We start from the raw sequence: 17844 nt of genomic DNA on the forward strand, positions 1-17844 counted from the left end.
GGCTTCTGTAATTGCTTCCCCGCTGAACATGGGCGTTGACTGGTTGATCCATACTCCCAGCCTGCCTCTCTCTTTCCCTAGTAGGGTGGGTCTCTGGGGAATTGGAGCTCCAGGACACATTGGTGGGGTCGTCTGTCTAGGGAAGTCTGGTTGACAGTCTGAAGTGAAGCATGCTGAGGTGGCATTCATTGTGTTGATTAGGTTGCGATCGGCGGATGCAATCTTATTTGATATGAATTGAGAGAAGCGTGCAAGAAAGTGCTCCCCACCCTAAGGTTCCAGGACTGGGGGAAATATAGGCTCTATAGTGTAAATGTGAGGTTCCTGCTGTCTTAGGGTTCAAGAAGACAATGGATACTTGTTATCATCACATTATTTGGTAATTGGGTTAACTTTGAAAGGTCCCTTTGTTAGGATTTGCTGTATAATACCCAGCATCTTGTATATAGCTGTGCTACCGGTTTCTTCTGCTCTACCTGGTCTAGGCTTTTGAAAGAGTCAACATATCAAAGACTCAGCCTATGCATTAAAAAGACTCAGTCTGTGTTTTAAAAAGTTTGAGACGTACTATCAAATTTTCCCCTCTCATATTAATTAAATAGTGATTTATATGACTATACTTTATTTTATTATTTTTTTTAAACTTTTAAAAAATATTTATTTTATTTATTCCCTTTTGTTGCCCTTGTTGTTTTATTGTTGTAGTTATTGGATAGGACAGAGAGAAATGGAAAGAGGAGGGGAAGACAGAGAGGAGGAGAGAAAGATAGACACCAGCAGACCTGCTTCACCGCCTGTGAAGAGACTCCCCTGCAGGTGGGGAGCCGGGGTTCGAACCGATATCCTTATGCCGGTCCTTGTGCTTTGCACCACCTGCGCTTAACCCGCTGTGCTACAGCCCGACTCCCTATATGACTATACTTTAATAGGCATGTACATAAACACCATTCCCACCACCAAAAGACTGTGTCCCATCCCACCCCCCATCCCCCACCCCCCACCCCCGGAAAGCCGAATGTCCACCCTCCCTCTCACCACAGGGTTTTTACTTTGATGCCCTACTGTCAATTTAGTCAGATCCTGCTTTTAGATTCCCTTTCTGTTCTTCTTTCTCAGCTTCGGTTGATGAGTGGGATCATCCCCTATTCATGTTTATCTTTCTGACTTAGCTCACTTAACATAATTCTTTCTAGCTCCATCCAAGATGGGCAGAGAAGGTGGGTTCATTGTTCTTAAGACCTGCATAGTATTCCATTGTGTATATATACCATAACTTTCTCAGCCACTCATCTGTTGTTGGGCACCTGGGTTGCTTCCAGGTTTTAGCTATTTTTTTAAAATAATATTTTATTTATTTATTATTGGATAGAGACAGAGAGAAATTGAGAGGGGAGGCAGACTTAAAGAGGGAGACGGAGAGACACCTGCAGCCCTGCTTCACCACTCGTGAAGCTTTCCCCTTGCAGGTGAGGTCTGGGGGCTTGAACCTGGATCCTTGAGCACTGTAACATGTGCTCTCAACCAGGTGCACCACCGCCCAGTCCCAGGTTTTAGCTATTATGAATTGTGCTGCTATGAACATAGGAGTACACATATCTTTTTGGTTGGGCATTATGGAATCCTTGGGGTATATCCCCAGGAGAGGAATTACTGGGTCATATGGAAGGGGTATGTCTAGCCTTGTGAGAGTTCTCCAGACTGCTCTCCAGAGGAGTTCATTCCTTCTTCATTCCTTCTTTACTCTGCAACATTCCTTGTCACTTTGCTTTATATGTTAAGTTCAGTGTTCTGTTGCCAAATGTTTAAACATGTGTGTGTGTGTGTGTGTGTGTGTGTGTGTGTGTGTACAGTTTAGCTGAGCTGCTAAATCATCTGTGTTAAATTTAAGTTTCTGCTTGGTCAAATGCAAATCATTGATAGCCAGCACACTTTGAATTTCTTTTCGTATATCTAGCTCTTTAGGCATCTTCAAGTTGAAGTCTAGGTCTTATTTTAATTTTTTGATGATGTTATCTTCTTCATTCTATTGTTTTGATAGCTGGTCTTCCACCAAAACCATGTGCTTTATAGAGTCTTAAATTATGGTGGTATGAGGAATTGAACCTTATACCTCAAAGCTTCATTTTTAAAAAATAAACATTTTATTTATTTAAATGAGAGATACAGAGAGAGGAAAGATAGACCAGAGCACTGCTCAGCTGTGGCTTATGGTGAGGCTGGAGATTGAACCCGGGACCTTGGAGCCTCAGGAATAAAAGTGTTTTTGCATAACTATTATTTTGCATAACCAGCCCCTCATTATTTCATTTGTAACATCACACAGTGTTCATTGCAGTTTGAACACTTCTCCTGTTGTGTCCTGTCAAAGAATTGCTTCCTTTTCCGCCAAAGTGACAATCATTTATTTCAAGATCTAAGACGGCAATTCAGTCTTTCCTTCTCGCTTTTCACAATTTCTCTGACTTTGTTGTCTTCTTCAAACGTCTCTCTTGTTTTCTGCAAGAAGGCAGTATTTCTGCTGATGCACTCTACCTGATCCTTAAGTTCTTTTTTCTTGGCATGCCCCACTTTTTCAGCTTGTGGAACTGGAATAGTTTATTACATATTGTGAATGTTTCAAGTCAGTTACTCAGATTCCTGAGTTACCTCGCTGTGACAAATTTTCCATTTCTTCAGTCCTCTCTTCATATTCCTTTACTTGTTCTTGGTGCTTTTACCGTATTTCTGCCAATGAATGTTCTATAAAACTGATGTTTCAAGTCAATGGGCACCAGTGCCCTTATTTCAGCTCTACTGAATTCTCTTATGATATCTTGCAGTCTTTGTGATTCATTTAGATCCAAGTTGTCTGCCATCAACTTGGCTGACCTAATGGGATCACAAGAAATAGCTGATTTGTGGTCCGGGAGGTGGCGCAGTGGTAAAGCTTTGGACCTTCAAGCGTGAGGTCCTGAGTTCGATCCCGACAGCACATGTACCAGAGTGATGTCTGGTTCTTCTCTCTCCTCCTATCTTTATCATAAATAAAAATAAAATATTTCCGGGAGTTGGGCGGTAGCACAGTGGGTTAAGCGCAGGAGGCGCAAAGCACAAGGATCCCGGTTCAAGCCCCCGGCTCCCCACCTGCAGGGGAGTCACTTCACAAGTGGTGAAGCAGGTCTGCAGGTGTCTATCTTTTTCTCCCCCATCTTCCCCTCCTCTCTCCATTTCTCTCTGTCCTATCCAACAACAATGACATCATCAACAACAATAATAATAACTATAACAACAAGGGCAACAAAAGGGAATAAATAAATATTAAAAATAAAATAAAATAAAATAAAATATTTTCTTAAAAAAAAGAAATAGCTGATCGGTGGCGCACCTGTTTAAGTACACATATTATAGTGCAGAGGTATCTGGCTTCAAGCTCACTTGTCTCAGGGAGTGGCCAGAGCCAGAGTCAGGGCAACCTGCAGAGGGAAAGCGGCTGCAGGTGTCCCTCTATCGCTCCCTGTCTGTCTCTTCCCCCCAATTTCTGTCTCTATCCATAAATAAATAAATAATAAAAAATTAATTAAAAACAGATTATCCAATAAGGTTTCAGGTTTGACATTGAAGTTAGCCACTGGAAACCTTTGCTCAGATTTCTGCAACAGAAGGAGCTTCCATGCAGATGCTTTTCAGCATCTTTTGTGAAATTAGAGATGTGGCCAGTGAAGTTAGCAACACTGGAGCCCACTTGTCTCAGGGAGTGGCCAGAGCCAGAGTCAGGTCCACGGAGTCAGGAGGATATCACCTAGAGTCCTAAAACAATCCAGTGCAAGATGCCCAGGTCTGTCCCTGTACTGTGGTTTATAGAAGGCTGAGAGTCCAGACACAGTGAGCAGAGCCTGCCTGCATACCAGGGGCCTCAAGGTGCAAATGCCAGAGTGACGCTCTGCTGCTTTTTTTAAAAAAAAAATTTATTTATTTATTCCCTTTTGTTGCCCTTTTATTGTTGTAGTTATTGATGTCATTGTTGTTGGATAGGACAGAGAGAAATGGAGAGAGGAGGGGAAGACAGAGAGGGGGAGAGAAAGACAGACACCTGCAGACCTGTTTCACCGCCTGTGAAGCAACCCCCCTACAGATGGAGAGCCGGGGGCTCGAACCGGGATCCTTATGCTGGTCCTTGTGCTTTGCGCCACCTGCGCTTAACCTGCTGCGCTTAACCTGCTGCACTTAACCTGCTGCGCTACCGTGCAACTCCCTCTCTGCTGCTTATTAAGGTGAATCAAGGGGCTGATAAAATAGATCACTTTATTTATTTATTTATTTTTTCATACAAGTCAGGAGTTTATTTTCAAATTTTACAAAGTCCCTTTAATTTTACTTTGGGGAACCCCTCCCCCTCCCAAATTCATGAACTAGGAGAGCAGTGGGGGAGTGCTCAGTGCTGTGAGGCCCTGGGCTTGATCAGCTGTGGATCCCCATGATTAGTGTGAACGCCTCTGGAGGATGCCGAGTAGTCTTCCAGCATTTTCCTGGTCTCTTGGCATCTGCTACAAGGTTGAGGATAGTGGACTGGTCTGTCTGGTAAGGTCACTGCACCATTTGGTGATCAGATCTCTCAGATGATCTTACACCGCCTCTGGATGCTGGGCTGGTTGGTAACCTGGGCTTAGACAGAGGTCAGACATTCCATAAGGTCATTGTCACAGGCTAACAGTCACCTTCCCCTCAAATGGTGAGCCATCACTCTTCATCCAAAAGGGATGAACACCAGTCTTCAGGTCACAGGGTCAGTTTGAGATTTGAGGGCAGGCAGGAACTAAGGAAGAAAGCTTTTTTACATGACAGGATTCAGGTCACCAATAAACACGTAGTAACAGGCAGGGGCGCTGTGTTGAGTGTCAGACTATCAATCCCCCAGTGGCTCACAGGTCAGAGCACTGAACATAGACAAACCTCTCTTCTCTCTGCCACCTAATGACACACATGTGACACAGTAGTCACATCTGTAACACCTCTAGGGGCAGGGAAATAGATCACTTTAATAGTTTTCTATGTACACAACCCAGGTTCAAGCCCCGCACCCACTGGACTGAAGGAAGATTTGGTGCCATGGTCTCTCACTCTCTCTGCCTGTTGCTGTAAAGGAATGAAGGAAAAAAGGAAGGAAGGAAGGGGCAGGGACATACAGCATGATGGTTCATCAAAGACCCTCCACTTGAGACTCTTAGATCCCACTTTAAATTCCCCACACCATAAGCCAAAGCTGAACTGTGCTCTGGTAAAAATAAACACACAAAGAATTGTCTTGCAATTTGTGATTCTCATGCATTCTTCTAACAAAACATTGTGATAATGAAACTATGAACAAATCTTGATAAAGACTCTGTAGAAAGCATGACCCTAATGAAAACTAGGAGTCCTTCCCCACCCCCAGTGAGCCCTGCCTGCTCAGAGTTCTTGGGAGAGTAGGAACTGAACAAAAAGTAATAAATGTAAAATGGTATATGAACAGACAAATGAACCTAGACTCGGGCAACCCAAGGGTTAAGTAAGCAATTACAGGACAGGCCTGGGAGTCTGCAAGGCCAGAGATAAATACAAGGGCAGACTCTGAGAAAACAGCCTGGAGTCAAGAAAAAGAGATAACTCCAAGGACAAAAAAGACCCCCTCCCCTTCCCTGCACCTGTGGGCTATAGATGTAAAACTGTCATGTAACCACATTGTGTAGCTGAACCCTGTCATGTAGCCATGTAATCGGAAAGGTATATAAACCTTAATAGGGCTTGGGTACGGGGTCGATTACCAGAGAGCTGGTGTGTCAGCCCCTCCGTAACTCGGCCCTAGCCGGCTAGAATATACTAAAGGCTTTCTACTTTTATATCACCTTTGGTTCCTTGTGGATTTCTTTATATCACGGACCCAGGTACAACAGGAGGAGCATGGGGTCCTAAGCCCAATGCCACACCACAAGGCACAGGCTTTTTGCACGTGGAGAGGGCCCCACGAGTTTGCAATCTATATTCAGTGGACAGGAGCCTGCATCGTGACCCAAGGGCTGGCAGGACGGATTCCGCGTGAACCTGCAGCCCCAGGCGGAGGCCTGGCTGTGCCCTGCACCCTGCTGTCTAGAGAGAGGTCTGTCTGAATGCTGAGTCCTGTGCCCTGCAGCCTGGAAGGCCTGGGTCAACCCTGTGCCCTGCGGGTCCTTCAGACTGGGGAGGCCTGGCTGAGTCCTGAGCCCTTTGGGGTGGGTAGACCTGGCTGAGCCCTGCGCCCAGTGCCCAGCAGCTGGGGAGGCCTGGCTGAGCCCTGCGCCCGGTGCCCAGCAGCTGGGGAGGCCTGGCTGAGCCCTGCGCCCGGTGCCCAGCAGCTGGGGAGGCCTGGCTGAGCCCTGCGCCCGGTGCCCAGCAGCTGGGGAGGCCTGGCTGAGCCCTGCGCCCGGTGCCCAGCAGCTGGGGAGGCCTGGCTGAGCCCTGCGCCCGGTGCCCAGCAGCTGGGGAGGCCTGGCTGAGCCCTGCGCCCGGTGCCCAGCAGCTGGGGAGGCCTGGCTGAGCCCTGCGCCCGGTGCCCAGCAGCTGGGGAGGCCTGGCTGAGCCCTGCGCCCGGTGCCCAGCAGCTGGGGAGGCCTGGCTGAGCCCTGCGCCCAGTGCCCTGCGCCCTGTGGGCCCGGGAGGCCTGGCTGAGCCCGGCGGGCGGTGCCGCTGGAAGTGACGCGGGAGGGCGGGGCCGCGGGCCTGGGACCCGCCACCGCCGCCGCCGCCTGGGCCGGGATGTAGGAGCCGCCAGCCAGTCCCCTGTCCTGTCCGGCCCGAGCCCCGCGGGCCGCCGCCGCCGCCGCCGCCGCCGCCGCCGCCGCCATGAAGAAGCAATTCAACCGCATGAAGCAGCTGGCCAACCAGACCGTGGGCAGGCGAGTGCGCGGGCCGGGTGGCCGGGTGGCCGGGTGGCCGGGACGCGGGGCGGGGGTGGGACAGCGCCTCTGCGGGCCCCGCGGATCCCTGCCGGCCGCCGTCCTCCCGGAGCCCGCGGGTCGGGGGCTGCGCCTCCCGCGCTCGCCCGGAGCCCCCTGGGCCGGGCGCCTGGGGGTCCCCTTGCCGCGCGCCCGAGCACCGCCCTCCCGGGACTGCTCTGACCCTCCTCTTCCTCTCTGCCCCCGGGGGTCCCAGGGGCCCGGGTCGCCAGCTGGGCTGCAAGTCCCCTTCACTGGGTGCCCCAGGCTGTGCCGGATTGTGGAGGCAGCGCCCACAGACTTGCTGGGGGCTGCCCCGCAGTCGCACACTCCTCTTTTTACAAGTGCACCCGGGCATGCTCCGTGGATAGTTCTCAAAGCCCATCGGGTCTGCTTTAGTGGGTTTCAAAACTCTCTTGCAAAGACTGTATAGGTGGTGTGGTGCCCGCACACCGGGTCTCCCAGGATCCTGCCGGCTACAAGCTCTTGACATTTAGAAATCTGGCGTGGGGGAGAGGAAGGGATTAGGAGACGGCCTGTGACAATTAAAGAAAAAAAAAACTTTTTTTTTTCTTTTAAAGTTGCATTTTGGACACAGAAGCAGACTTCTATATCCAGGGTCCTTGCAAGCGTCTTAACGCTCGACCAGGGATATTTGTTGGTTAGGAGCTGAATGGTTGGAGTCTGTAGGTGGTCAGGCTGTTGAAACAGAAGAAGTTTGTGGTTTAGAGAGCTTCTCCAGGTGATTGTCATGTGTTGTCTTATCCCGAGCACATATTTCAAGGTCTTCCTGGGTAGCTAGCTGTAATGTACCAATTTGCTATTGTTTTGTGTCGCACTATAAAGTGAATATTTCAGATTCCCCCTCCCCCTGCTTTTTTTTTTTTTTTAATAGTTTTTTTTTTTAAATAGGGGGAGTCTGGTTTGGCCAGCTCATTCGGGACACTTTTTTTGGTGTGTGTGTATGAAGATACTTTTACTTCCTCTTGCATTTTCTAAATTTACCTTTTACTGTTTTGTTCCCCCCCAACTTTCTGCTTAATTTCATACTTTCATTTTGGCGAGGGGGTAACCTCACCCTGTTACCCTGTTATCTGCATGTGCATTTATCCTATTTCCAGATTTAATCCCTCCCTGTCCTCCCCACCCACCCACCCAGAGCTAACTTTCTTGTTATTTGTAGGAAAAATGATAGGAATAGTGTTGAGAAGACTGGCATTTCAGGCAAGACCCTTGGGAAGGAATTGGCAATTCAGGGTGGGTTTTCTACCTCTGTCTCAGTATTTTCAGCGACTTGCTTTGCAGAATCAGTATTGAGTGAGTGTTTAGGTATCTTTTTTGTCAGATGGCCATTTTTGATCTCTCAGGCAAGGGCTGCTCGACCCTCTTTTTATTATATTTATTTATTTTCCCTTTTGTTGTCCTTGTTTTTTATTGTTGTAGTTATTGTTGTTATTGATGTTGTCGTCGTTGGATAGGACAGAGAAATGAAGAGAGGAGGAGAAGATGTGGGGGGGGGGAGAGAAAGACAGACACCTGCAGACCTGCTTCACTGCCTGTGAAGCGACTCCCCTACAGGTGGGGAGCCGGGGTGCTGGGGGGGGGGCCTTGAACCCAGATCCTTACTCTAGTCCTTGTGTTTTGCACCACGTGCACTTAACCCACTGTGCTACCGCCAGACTCCCTGCTTGACCTTCTTAAGCAAACCTAAGACAGGGAAAGCTACTGACTCATTCAGGAAATCTTTGGCTCCAGCTTCAAGAGAGAAGTTCTGTGGCAACTTCTCCCTTTACAATGTTAAATTCCAGCCCGATTTTGTCTACTTTCAGTTTCCAGAGGAAGCCATACAGCTCCAAGTCTCCTTACTTACTAGCCTGTTATAGTCTGGGACTCTCTTTGGAAGCCTTTCTCACCACACCTGCCCCAGAGTCACCTCCTACTCACTCTTGAAGGTTTCCATAACACCCTCTGCCCTCTCAAAGGCTTTCCCTGATACTCCCCCCCTTTTTTAAAATTTCTTTTATTATCTTTATTTATTTATTGGATAGAGACAGACAGAAATTGAGAGAGAAAGGGGAGGAGAAGAGAGGAAGAGAGGCAGAGAGACACCTGCAACAGTGCTTCACCACTCATGAAGCTTTCCCCCTGCAGGTGGGGACCGGGTATTCGAACCTGGGTCCTTGAGCATTTTATCATGTACGCTCAACCAGGTGCGCCACCACCTGCCCCCCCCCCCCCATGCTTCCTTATGGACTGGGTGCTCTCTTGGCTGCTTTCATGATTCCATACAGCACCTTTTTCTGTCTGCAGTTTTCTTGTCACTCCACTTGTGACATGAGACTCAGCACCTCAAGAGTCCCTGTTGCCTCTCCTTTGACTCCCAGAGTCCCGCTGTGGCTCCTGTGACATGGCAGATACTCAGAAGATGTTCCTGACTGACTACACACCTCACTCTTAACAGAGCACCCAGGTAGAGGAGAGCCCCCAAGTCTGGGAAAGCGTTAACTGGATAGAGTAAAGTGATGATTCATACACAGACTGTAATAATTCCAGGTCTGACCTTTGGCTCTGTTTGAAAATCTTTATTGCTTGGTGCCAGTGGAAGCTGAGGTATTACAGAGCTATTAAGGGTGTGGCAATTAGGCACCCAAAGTCAAAACTTTATTTTTTAAAAACTTATTTTTAGGGAGTTGGGCTGTAGCGCAGCGGGTTAAGTGCAGGTGGCGCAAAGCACAAGGACCGGCATAAGGATCCCGGTTTGAGCCCCCGGCTCCCCACCTGCAGGGGAGTCGCTTCACAGGCAGTGAAGCAGGTCTGCAGGTGTCTGTCCTTCTCTCCTCCTCTCTGTCTTCCTCTCCTCTCTCCATTTCTCTCTGTCCTATCCAACAACGACAACAACAATAACAACTACAACAATAAAACAACAAGGGCAACAAAAGGGAATCAATAAATAAAATAAACATTAAAAAAACTTATTTAAAAAATTTTTATTACTAGATAGAGGCAGAAATTGAGGGGGGAGAGATAGAAATGGAGAGAGATACCTGCAGCCCTGCTTCACCACTTGTGAAGTTTTCCCCCTGCAGGTGGGGACCAGGGGCTTGAACCTGGGTACTTGTGCACTATAGTGTAAGCATTTAACCAGGTATGCTACTGCCTGCCCCCACTTCCCCTTTTTAATTTTTTTTTTTTGCTTCCAGGATTATTGCTGAGGTCCCTGCATCATGAATCCACTGCTTCTGGTGGCCATTTTCCCCCCATTGTTGTTGCTGCTGTTACTGCAGTTGTTGGACAGGACAGAGAAAAATGGAGAGAGGAGGGGAAGACAGAGAGGGGGAGAGAAAGACAGACACCTGCAGACCTGCTTCACTGTTTGCAAAGTGACCTCCTTGCAAGTTGGGGGCTGGGGGCTCGAACCCGTTTCCTTGCACTGGGGATCCTTGTGCCAATCCTCGCTGCTTCGCACTGTGTGCACTTAATCCGGTGCACCACCACCCAACCCCCAGTCACAACTTAAAAAAAAAAAATTTATTTATTTTCCCTTTTGCCCTTGTTTGTTATTGTTGTTGTAGTTATTGTTGTTGTCATTGTTGTTGGATAGGACAGAGAGAAATGGAGAGAGGGGAAGACAGAGAGGGGGAGAGAAAGATAGACACCTGCAGACCTGCTTCACCGTCTGTGACTCAACTCCCTACATACAGATGGGGAGCCGGGGGGCTTGAACCGCGATCTTTATGCAGATCCTTGTCTTTTGCACCACATTGCCTTAAGCGCCTGTGCTACCGCGCGACTCCCCAGTCAAAACCTTTTATTGGGGAACCTCTTAATCTGCCACTGCTGTTGTTGAAAGAGAGAGAGAGACAGAGAGGGAGAGATGTGTTGTTGATTTCCTGTGTGTGTTATTTTCTTCCCTGTACTGAAGTCATTGTTGAGGCTAAGGAAAGATGAACCTTAGCAAGCCAAGGGTTCCTCTTTGTCCCTCACCCATGAGTGAAGTTAATGTCTGTGTGAGTGTTCCGAATGGCCCGAGTTCTAGGTCCTGCCTTGCAATGAAGTCTCTTTTTCCAGAACGGGGACTCTGGGAGCAACACCACCCCAAGGTTCCCTGGGATGGAGGGACCTGTGTGGGAGGGTTTCGTACTGGCTGGAAGGAGTGGGTTCTCATGATGCAATCTGTTTATAACCAGCGGTGGCTGATTCTGTTTCAGAAGAAGGTTTGTGTGACACAAGGGCCAGCCTCCTTGGGTGGGTGGTCTCACGAGATGGGAAATGAGAATAAGTCCTTTTGTCCACCTGCCTCTTGTTGATTCGTGCGTACAACAGATGGCTTGGTGAGCCCGAATATGTGCCCTTGTGCAAGGTAGTAATTGGTCAGAAGTGTGAACAGGGCGGTTTCTGCCCTGAAGGAGTTCAGTAGATACATGAAACAAACAAACAAAAAAACAACCAAGGAATAATACACATTTATAACTAGTGGCTGGTGTACACTTAAAAAGCAAAAGCCTGGGTGTCGGGTGGTAGTGCAGCGGGTTAAGCACACACAATACGAAGCACGAGGACCGGCGTAAGGATCCCGGTTCGAACCCCTGGCTCTCCACCTGCAGGGGGATCTTGTCACAGGCGGTGAAGCAGGTCTGCAGGTGTCTGTCTTTCTCTCCCGCTCTCTGTCTTCCCCTCCTCTCTCCATTTCTCTCTATCCTGTCCGACAACGATGACATCATCAACAACAACAATAATAACTACAACAATAAAAACAACAAGGGCATCAAAAAGGGAATAAGTAAATATTAAAAAAAAAAAAAAAAAAAGCAAAAGCCTAGCTTTAGGGGCCAGGAGGTGGCGCACCTAGTTGAGCGCACACACTACAGTGCACAAGGACCCGAGTTCAAGTCCCTGGTCCCCACCTGCAGGGGCAAATGCAATGCTGGCAATCAGAATCAGAACTTGATGCTTTTGAGTTCAGTGCCCTAGCCATTGTGCTGCCTCCTGGGTCACTAACTACGAGCAGATCTCTTCAAGACTCCCGGAAAGAAAAGGAGGAACAGTTCAACAAATCCAAAGAAGTGAGACTGTAGTCACATCCAGATAAGGTGCTGAGCGATATAGTGACCAGGATCACTAACCTTCAGGTGCTTTAGATAAATAACTGCCAACAAGTGATCCGCAGACTTAAAAAAAATTTTTTTTAAAGACTTATTGATTGGTTAATGAGAGGGGAGATGAAGAAGGGAGAGAAGAGAAGAAAAGAGAGAAAGAGAGGGAGAGAAAAGCAGAGATCACTGTGGCACTTTGAGGTAGGGGATAGAACTCAAGACCAGTGGTCCGGGAGGTGGCACAATGGATAAAGCTTTGGCTTTTCAAGCATGAGGTCCTGCGTTCGATCCCCAGCAGCACATGTGTCAGAATGATGTCTGGTTCTTTCTCCTCCTATCTTTCTCATAAATAAATAAAGTCTTAAAAAAAGAAAAAAGAAATCAATACCAGCAGCTTCTCTACTGCAGCCTCACCCAGACTGCAGCAAGACCGAATCTGACCGTAGTTCTAATTTGTTCAGTCCGTGCAGTGTCACGGTGGTTAAATTAAATATGATGGGGATGGGGAACAGTACACTAGTTACACAAAAAGATTCTGATGCCTGAGGCTCCAAAGGCCTAGGTTCAATCCCACCTGTACTGTATGCCAGAGTACTCTGGTAAAAATAAATAAACAAACAAAATAAGGGGACTGGGCAGTGGTGCTCCGGGTTAAGTGCAAGGACTCATACAAGGATCCCTGTTCCAGATCCCGGCTCCCCACCTGTGGGGGGGTGGAGTTACTTCACAAGTGGTGAAGCAGGTCTGAAGGTATCTATCTATCTATCTATCTATCTATCTTTCTTTCTTTCTTTTTTTTTTTTTTAACCAGAGCACTGCTCAGCTCTGGTTTATAAGGTGGTGCGGGAGGATTGAACCTGGGATTTGACGGAGCTTCAGTCTGTTTGCATAACCATTATGCTATCTACCCCCACCCAGGTATCTATCTTTCTCTCTCCCTATCTTCCCCTCCCTTTCCTTCTCATTTTCTCTGTCCTATCCAAAAAAAAAAAAAAAAAAAAAATTGAAAAAAAAATGGCCACAGGAGCAGTGGATTCATAGTGCAGGCACTGAGTCCCAGCAGTAACCCTGGAGGCAAATAAATAAATAAGTAAAAGGACAATAGCAGACCCAATTAAACGCACGCATTACTGTACTCAAGGATCCGACTTTGAGCCCTCCACCTGTAGGGGAGCGGTGAAGCAAGTTTGTAAGCTGTCTTTCTCCTTCTTTATCTCCCCCTCACCTCTCAATTTCTTTCTATCCTATCTAGTAAAAGTAGAAAGATAAAAGGAAAAAATGGCTGTCAGGACTGACTGATTCGTTGTTCAGGGACAGAGCCACAGCCATAACCCTGGTGGCAATAAAGAGAGAGAGAGAGAGAGAGAGAGAGAGAGAGAGAGAGAGGGAGAGAGAGAGAGAGGGGAAAAATGGCTATCAAGAGTGGTGGATTTGATTTGTATTGTAGACATTGGGCCCCAGCAATAACCTTGGTGACAAAAACCAAAAACAAACAAACAAAAATTAGTTAAATCCCTTATCTAATTTTCATATATATATATATATATATATATATATATATATATATATATTCTTTTTCAAATTTTTTGTATTATCTTTATTTACTGGATAGAGACAGCCAGAAATGGAGAGGAAAGGAAATGATAGAGGGGTAGAGACAGAGACACCTGCAGCACTGCTTCACCACTTGCAAAGCTTTCCCCCTGCAGGTGGGGACCCGGGTCCTTGTGCACTGTAACATGTGTGCACAACCAGGTGTGCCACCACCTGGCCTCCCTCATCTTTTTTTTTTTTTTTTTTTTTATGAAAATCCAGATTGCAAACTTTAAAAAAAAATTCCTTATGTTGGCCCCACCCCCACGTGCCAAGCAACCCTGCAGTGCAGTGTAGTGCTAAACTGCTCAGCTCTCCTGCAGTGCTGGCCTGACCTGAGTCACTCAGGGATTGGGCCAGGCTGGAGTCTGTAACTCTGGCTTATCTAAAGACAACTATCTAGGAAGCATTCTGACCTCCAGGGACTAGTTTACCTCCTGGCAGAAACCAACACCCCAGGAGACACTCCCAGCCAGGGCCTCACCTAGGGAGCAAGCTCTATCAGCCCCTCTAGTCCCCCTTTTCTCCTGGGCATGCCTTTTTTTTTTTGTTTGTTTATGTATTTTTTTTTTTTATTTAAGAAAGGATTAATTAACAAAACCATAGGGTAGGAGGGGTACAACTCCACACAATTCCCACCGCCCAATCTCAATATCCCACCCCCTCCCCCGATAGCTTTCCCATTCTCTATCCCTCTGGGAGCATGGACCCAGGGTCATTGAGGGTTGCAGAAGGTAGAAGGTCTGGCTTCTGTAATTGCTTCCTCGCTGAACATGGGCGTTGACTGGTAGGTCCATACTCCCAGTCTGCCTCTCTCTTTCCCTAGTAGGATGGGTCTCTGGGGAAGCTGAGCTCCAGGACACATTGGTGGTGTCTTCAATCCAGGGAAGTCTGGCCGGCATCCTGATGACACCTGGAACCTGGTGACTGAAAAGAGAGTTAACATACAAAGCCAAACAAATTGTTGAGCAATCATGGACCCAAAGCTTGGAAAAGTGGAGAGGAAGTATTAGGGAGGTACTCACTGCAAACTCTAGTGTACTTCTGCTTTCTTACTTTGGTGCCATACTCCAAACTCAGTCAATTTCTGCTTTGCGTTTCTACTTCTTTTTTTTTTTTTACATGCATAACATTCCCCAGATTCCCATTTAGCAATACAACCCCCACTATTTCATTCATCATTTTTCATGGACCTGTATTCTCCCCACCCACCCACCCACCCCAGAGTCTTTTACTTGGGTGCGATACGCCAATTCCAGTTCAGGTTCAACTTGTGTTTTCTTTTCTGATCTTGTTTTTCAACTTCTGCCTGAGAGTGAGATCATGCCATATTCATCCTTCTGTTTCTGACTTATTTCATTTAACATGAATTTTTCAAGGTCCATCCAAGATCAGCTGAAAACGGTGAAGTCAACATTTTTTACAGCTGAGTAGTATTCCATTGTGTATATATACCACAACTGGCTCAGCCACTCATCTGTTGTTGGACACCTGGGTTGCTTCCAGGTTTTGGCTATTACAAATTGTGCTGCCAAGAACATATGTGTACACAGATCTTTTTGGATGGATGTGTTGGGTTCCTTAGGATATATCCCCAGGAGATTTCTGCCTTTTAAGGAAGGATTTGCAAATTTGTGGTCTGGGAGGTGGTGCAGTAGATAAAGCATTGGATTCTCAAGCATGGTGTCCTGAGTTCAGTCCCCGGCAGCACATGTACCAGAGTGATGTCTGCTTCTTTCTCTCTCTCCTCCTTTCTCACAAACAAACAAATAAATAAATAGGAAGGATTTGCAAGTTTGCACAGCTACAGAGATGCCAAGGTCTCGCCTAGGCTTCTCCTTAGATCCTGGGTGCTTTTGCAGAGGCCAGGCTGCCTATTCACCAGGAAGGATTAATGTTTGTAAAAAGGTCTTTGGTGCTAATTAAGCTGGGGGAGTGGGCAGGTGCGCCGTATAAACAATCACACAGTCACTCTGAGAGACGATGTTATTTATTCCTGATTTAATAGTGAGGAAAACAGACCTAAAAGAGGCCATCAAGCCAGTAAATGACAGACCTGAGGACTCAAGTCCAAGTTCCTGATTCTGTAGCAGCTGTCAACCCATACTTCCTGTCTGCAACTCCCGAGAAACCCGTCATTCGAGATGGGAGTGATGCTTTCCTGGAATTCTGAGTCTCACTGAGTTGGCTGTGGTCCTTAGCAGGGAGGGCTGGAGACAGTTTTGGTTGTCATGATTTGGGGTGTGTGTTTGGGTTTGGGGGAGGGAGTTGTACATGTGCAGAGCAAGACCAGTAATGGATATGGTACCACACAAAGAACAGCTCCTACAGGACTGTCATGTTTCAATGTACAGAGGGAGAGAAACCTTCATTTAGCTTTTTCCTGATTCTGGATACGTGCGTGATGGAAGCCAGAAGTCCATTATGAATAACCTGTTTCTTTCATTTTGAAATGGTGATTTATTTTATTTATTTATTTGTAAATTTATTTTTCTTTTTGTTGTCCTTGTTGCTTTATTATTGTAGTTATTATTGTTGTTGTTATTGATGTCGTCGTTGTTGGATAGGACAGAGAGAAATGGAGAGAGGAGGGGGAAGACAGAGAGGGAGAGAAAGACAGACACCTGCAGACCTGCTTCACTGCTTGTGAAGCGACTCCCCTGCATATAGGGAGCCGGGGGCTCAAACCAGGATCGTTGCACAGGTCCTTGCGCTTTGTTCCACGTGTGCTTAACCCACTGTGCCTCCGCCCGACTCCCTTGAAATGGTGATTTTTGAAGGATTGTGGACCCGTCTTACTTTCCACTCATGTCCCCACTAGTAGAATCTGTGACTTATTGTTATTATTGTTTACATTAAATAATATTCCCCTTCTCCAAAAAGTTGAAAGGCATGTTTATATTGTGAGCAGGAATTACAGTCTGAAATTCAGAGCAAGTAAAAGTAATAAGTGCCGGGGCCAGGCGGTGGCACACCTGGTTAAGCACACATGTTACAGTGCACAAGGACCCAGGTTCAAGCCCTTGGTCCCCACCTGAAGGGGGAAAGTTTCACGAGTGGTGAAGCAGAGCTGCAGGTCTCTCTCTCTCTTCTCTTGTCTCTCTCTCTCTCCTCTTCTCCCCTCTCAATTTCTCTCTGTCTCTAGCTAATAAATAAAATTTCAAAGAATATAATAAAAAAAAAGGGGCCAGGTGGTAGCACACCTGGTTAAGCACACATACTACAGTGCACAAGGACCAGGGCTCAAGTCCCTGGTCCCCACCTGCAGGGGGAGAGCTTCATGAGTGGAGAAGCAGGGCAGGAGGTGTCTCTCTGTCTCTCTCCCTCTCTATTTCCCCCTTCCCCTTTCAATTTCTGGCTGTCTCTATCTAATAAATAAAAAAGGTGATAAAAAATTTTAAAAAATATATAAAAGTAATAAGTGCCTGGGCTGGGAAGATGGCATAATGGTTTTACAAAAGACACTTATGCCTGAGGCTCTGAGGTCCCAGGTTCAATCCCCAGCAGGTATCATCATAAGCCAAAGCTGAGCAATGCTTTGTATCTTTCACTCATTAAAAAATGAATAACGGAGCCCCCAGCTCCCCACCTGCAGGGGAGTCGCTTCACAGGCGGTGAAGCAGGTCTGCAGGTGTCTTTCTCTCCCCCTCTCTGTCTTCCCCTCCTCTCTCCATTTCTCTCTGTCCTATCCAACAACGATGACATCAATAACAACAACAATAATAACTACAGCAATAATAAAACAAGGGCAACAAAAAGGAAACATCAAACAAATATTAAAAAATGAATATTAGGGGGTCAGGCGGTAATGCAGTGGGTTAAGCGCACATGGCGTGAAGTGCAGGGACCTGCGGAAGGATCCCAGTTCGAGCCCCCGGCTCCCCACCTGCGGTGGGGGGGGGTAACCTAACCTCACAAGTGGTGAAGCAGGTCAGCAGGCGTTTATCTTCTCTCCCCCTCTCTGTTTTCCCCTCCTCTCTCCATTTCTCGATGTCCTATCCAACAACTACTACAGCAGTGGCAACAATAACAATAATAACAAGGGCAACAACAGGGGCAACAAAATGGGAAAAAATGGCCTGTGGGAGCAGTGGATTCGTAGTGTGGGCACCGAACCCCAGAGATAATCCTGGAGGCAAAAAAAAAAAAAGGGCACCAGGTGGTGGCGCAGTGGGTTAAGTGCATGTGGTGCAAAGCGCAAGTGGTGCAAAGCGCAAGGTCCGGCTTAAGGA

At 47.2% G+C, this 17844-nt stretch overlaps 1 protein-coding gene and 1 non-coding gene across 7 annotated transcripts in view; one reads left to right on the plus strand and one right to left on the minus strand.

Annotated features, from left to right (window-relative positions):
• Nucleotides 1-4870: 4870 nt before the first annotated feature.
• LOC132533271 (small nucleolar RNA SNORA17) lies at nt 4871-5001 on the minus strand. Its single transcript, XR_009545164.1, has one exon. It is a non-coding gene; the product is annotated as a small nucleolar RNA SNORA17 (small nucleolar RNA).
• Nucleotides 5002-6695: 1694 nt separating this feature from the next.
• ARHGAP17 (Rho GTPase activating protein 17) overlaps nt 6696-17844 on the plus strand; it is a 134612-nt gene continuing 123463 nt past the window's right edge. For 3 of the 6 annotated variants that reach the window (XR_009544961.1, XM_060172777.1, XM_060172778.1), the window contains exon 1: nt 6697-6887. Coding sequence is in view for 5 of the 6 variants with exons in the window: in XM_060172777.1 (XP_060028760.1) it covers nt 6835-6887 (53 nt within the window). In the remaining variant the exon portion in view is untranslated. Of the gene's footprint in view, nt 6888-17844 lie in introns of all 6 variants that reach the window. The other 3 variants (XM_060172776.1, XM_060172779.1, XM_060172780.1) reach the window with 2 other exon arrangements.

The sequence above is a fragment of the Erinaceus europaeus genome, chromosome 15, assembly GCF_950295315.1.
Source record: "Erinaceus europaeus chromosome 15, mEriEur2.1, whole genome shotgun sequence".
In the NCBI taxonomy this organism is placed as follows: Eukaryota; Metazoa; Chordata; class Mammalia; order Eulipotyphla; family Erinaceidae; genus Erinaceus; species Erinaceus europaeus.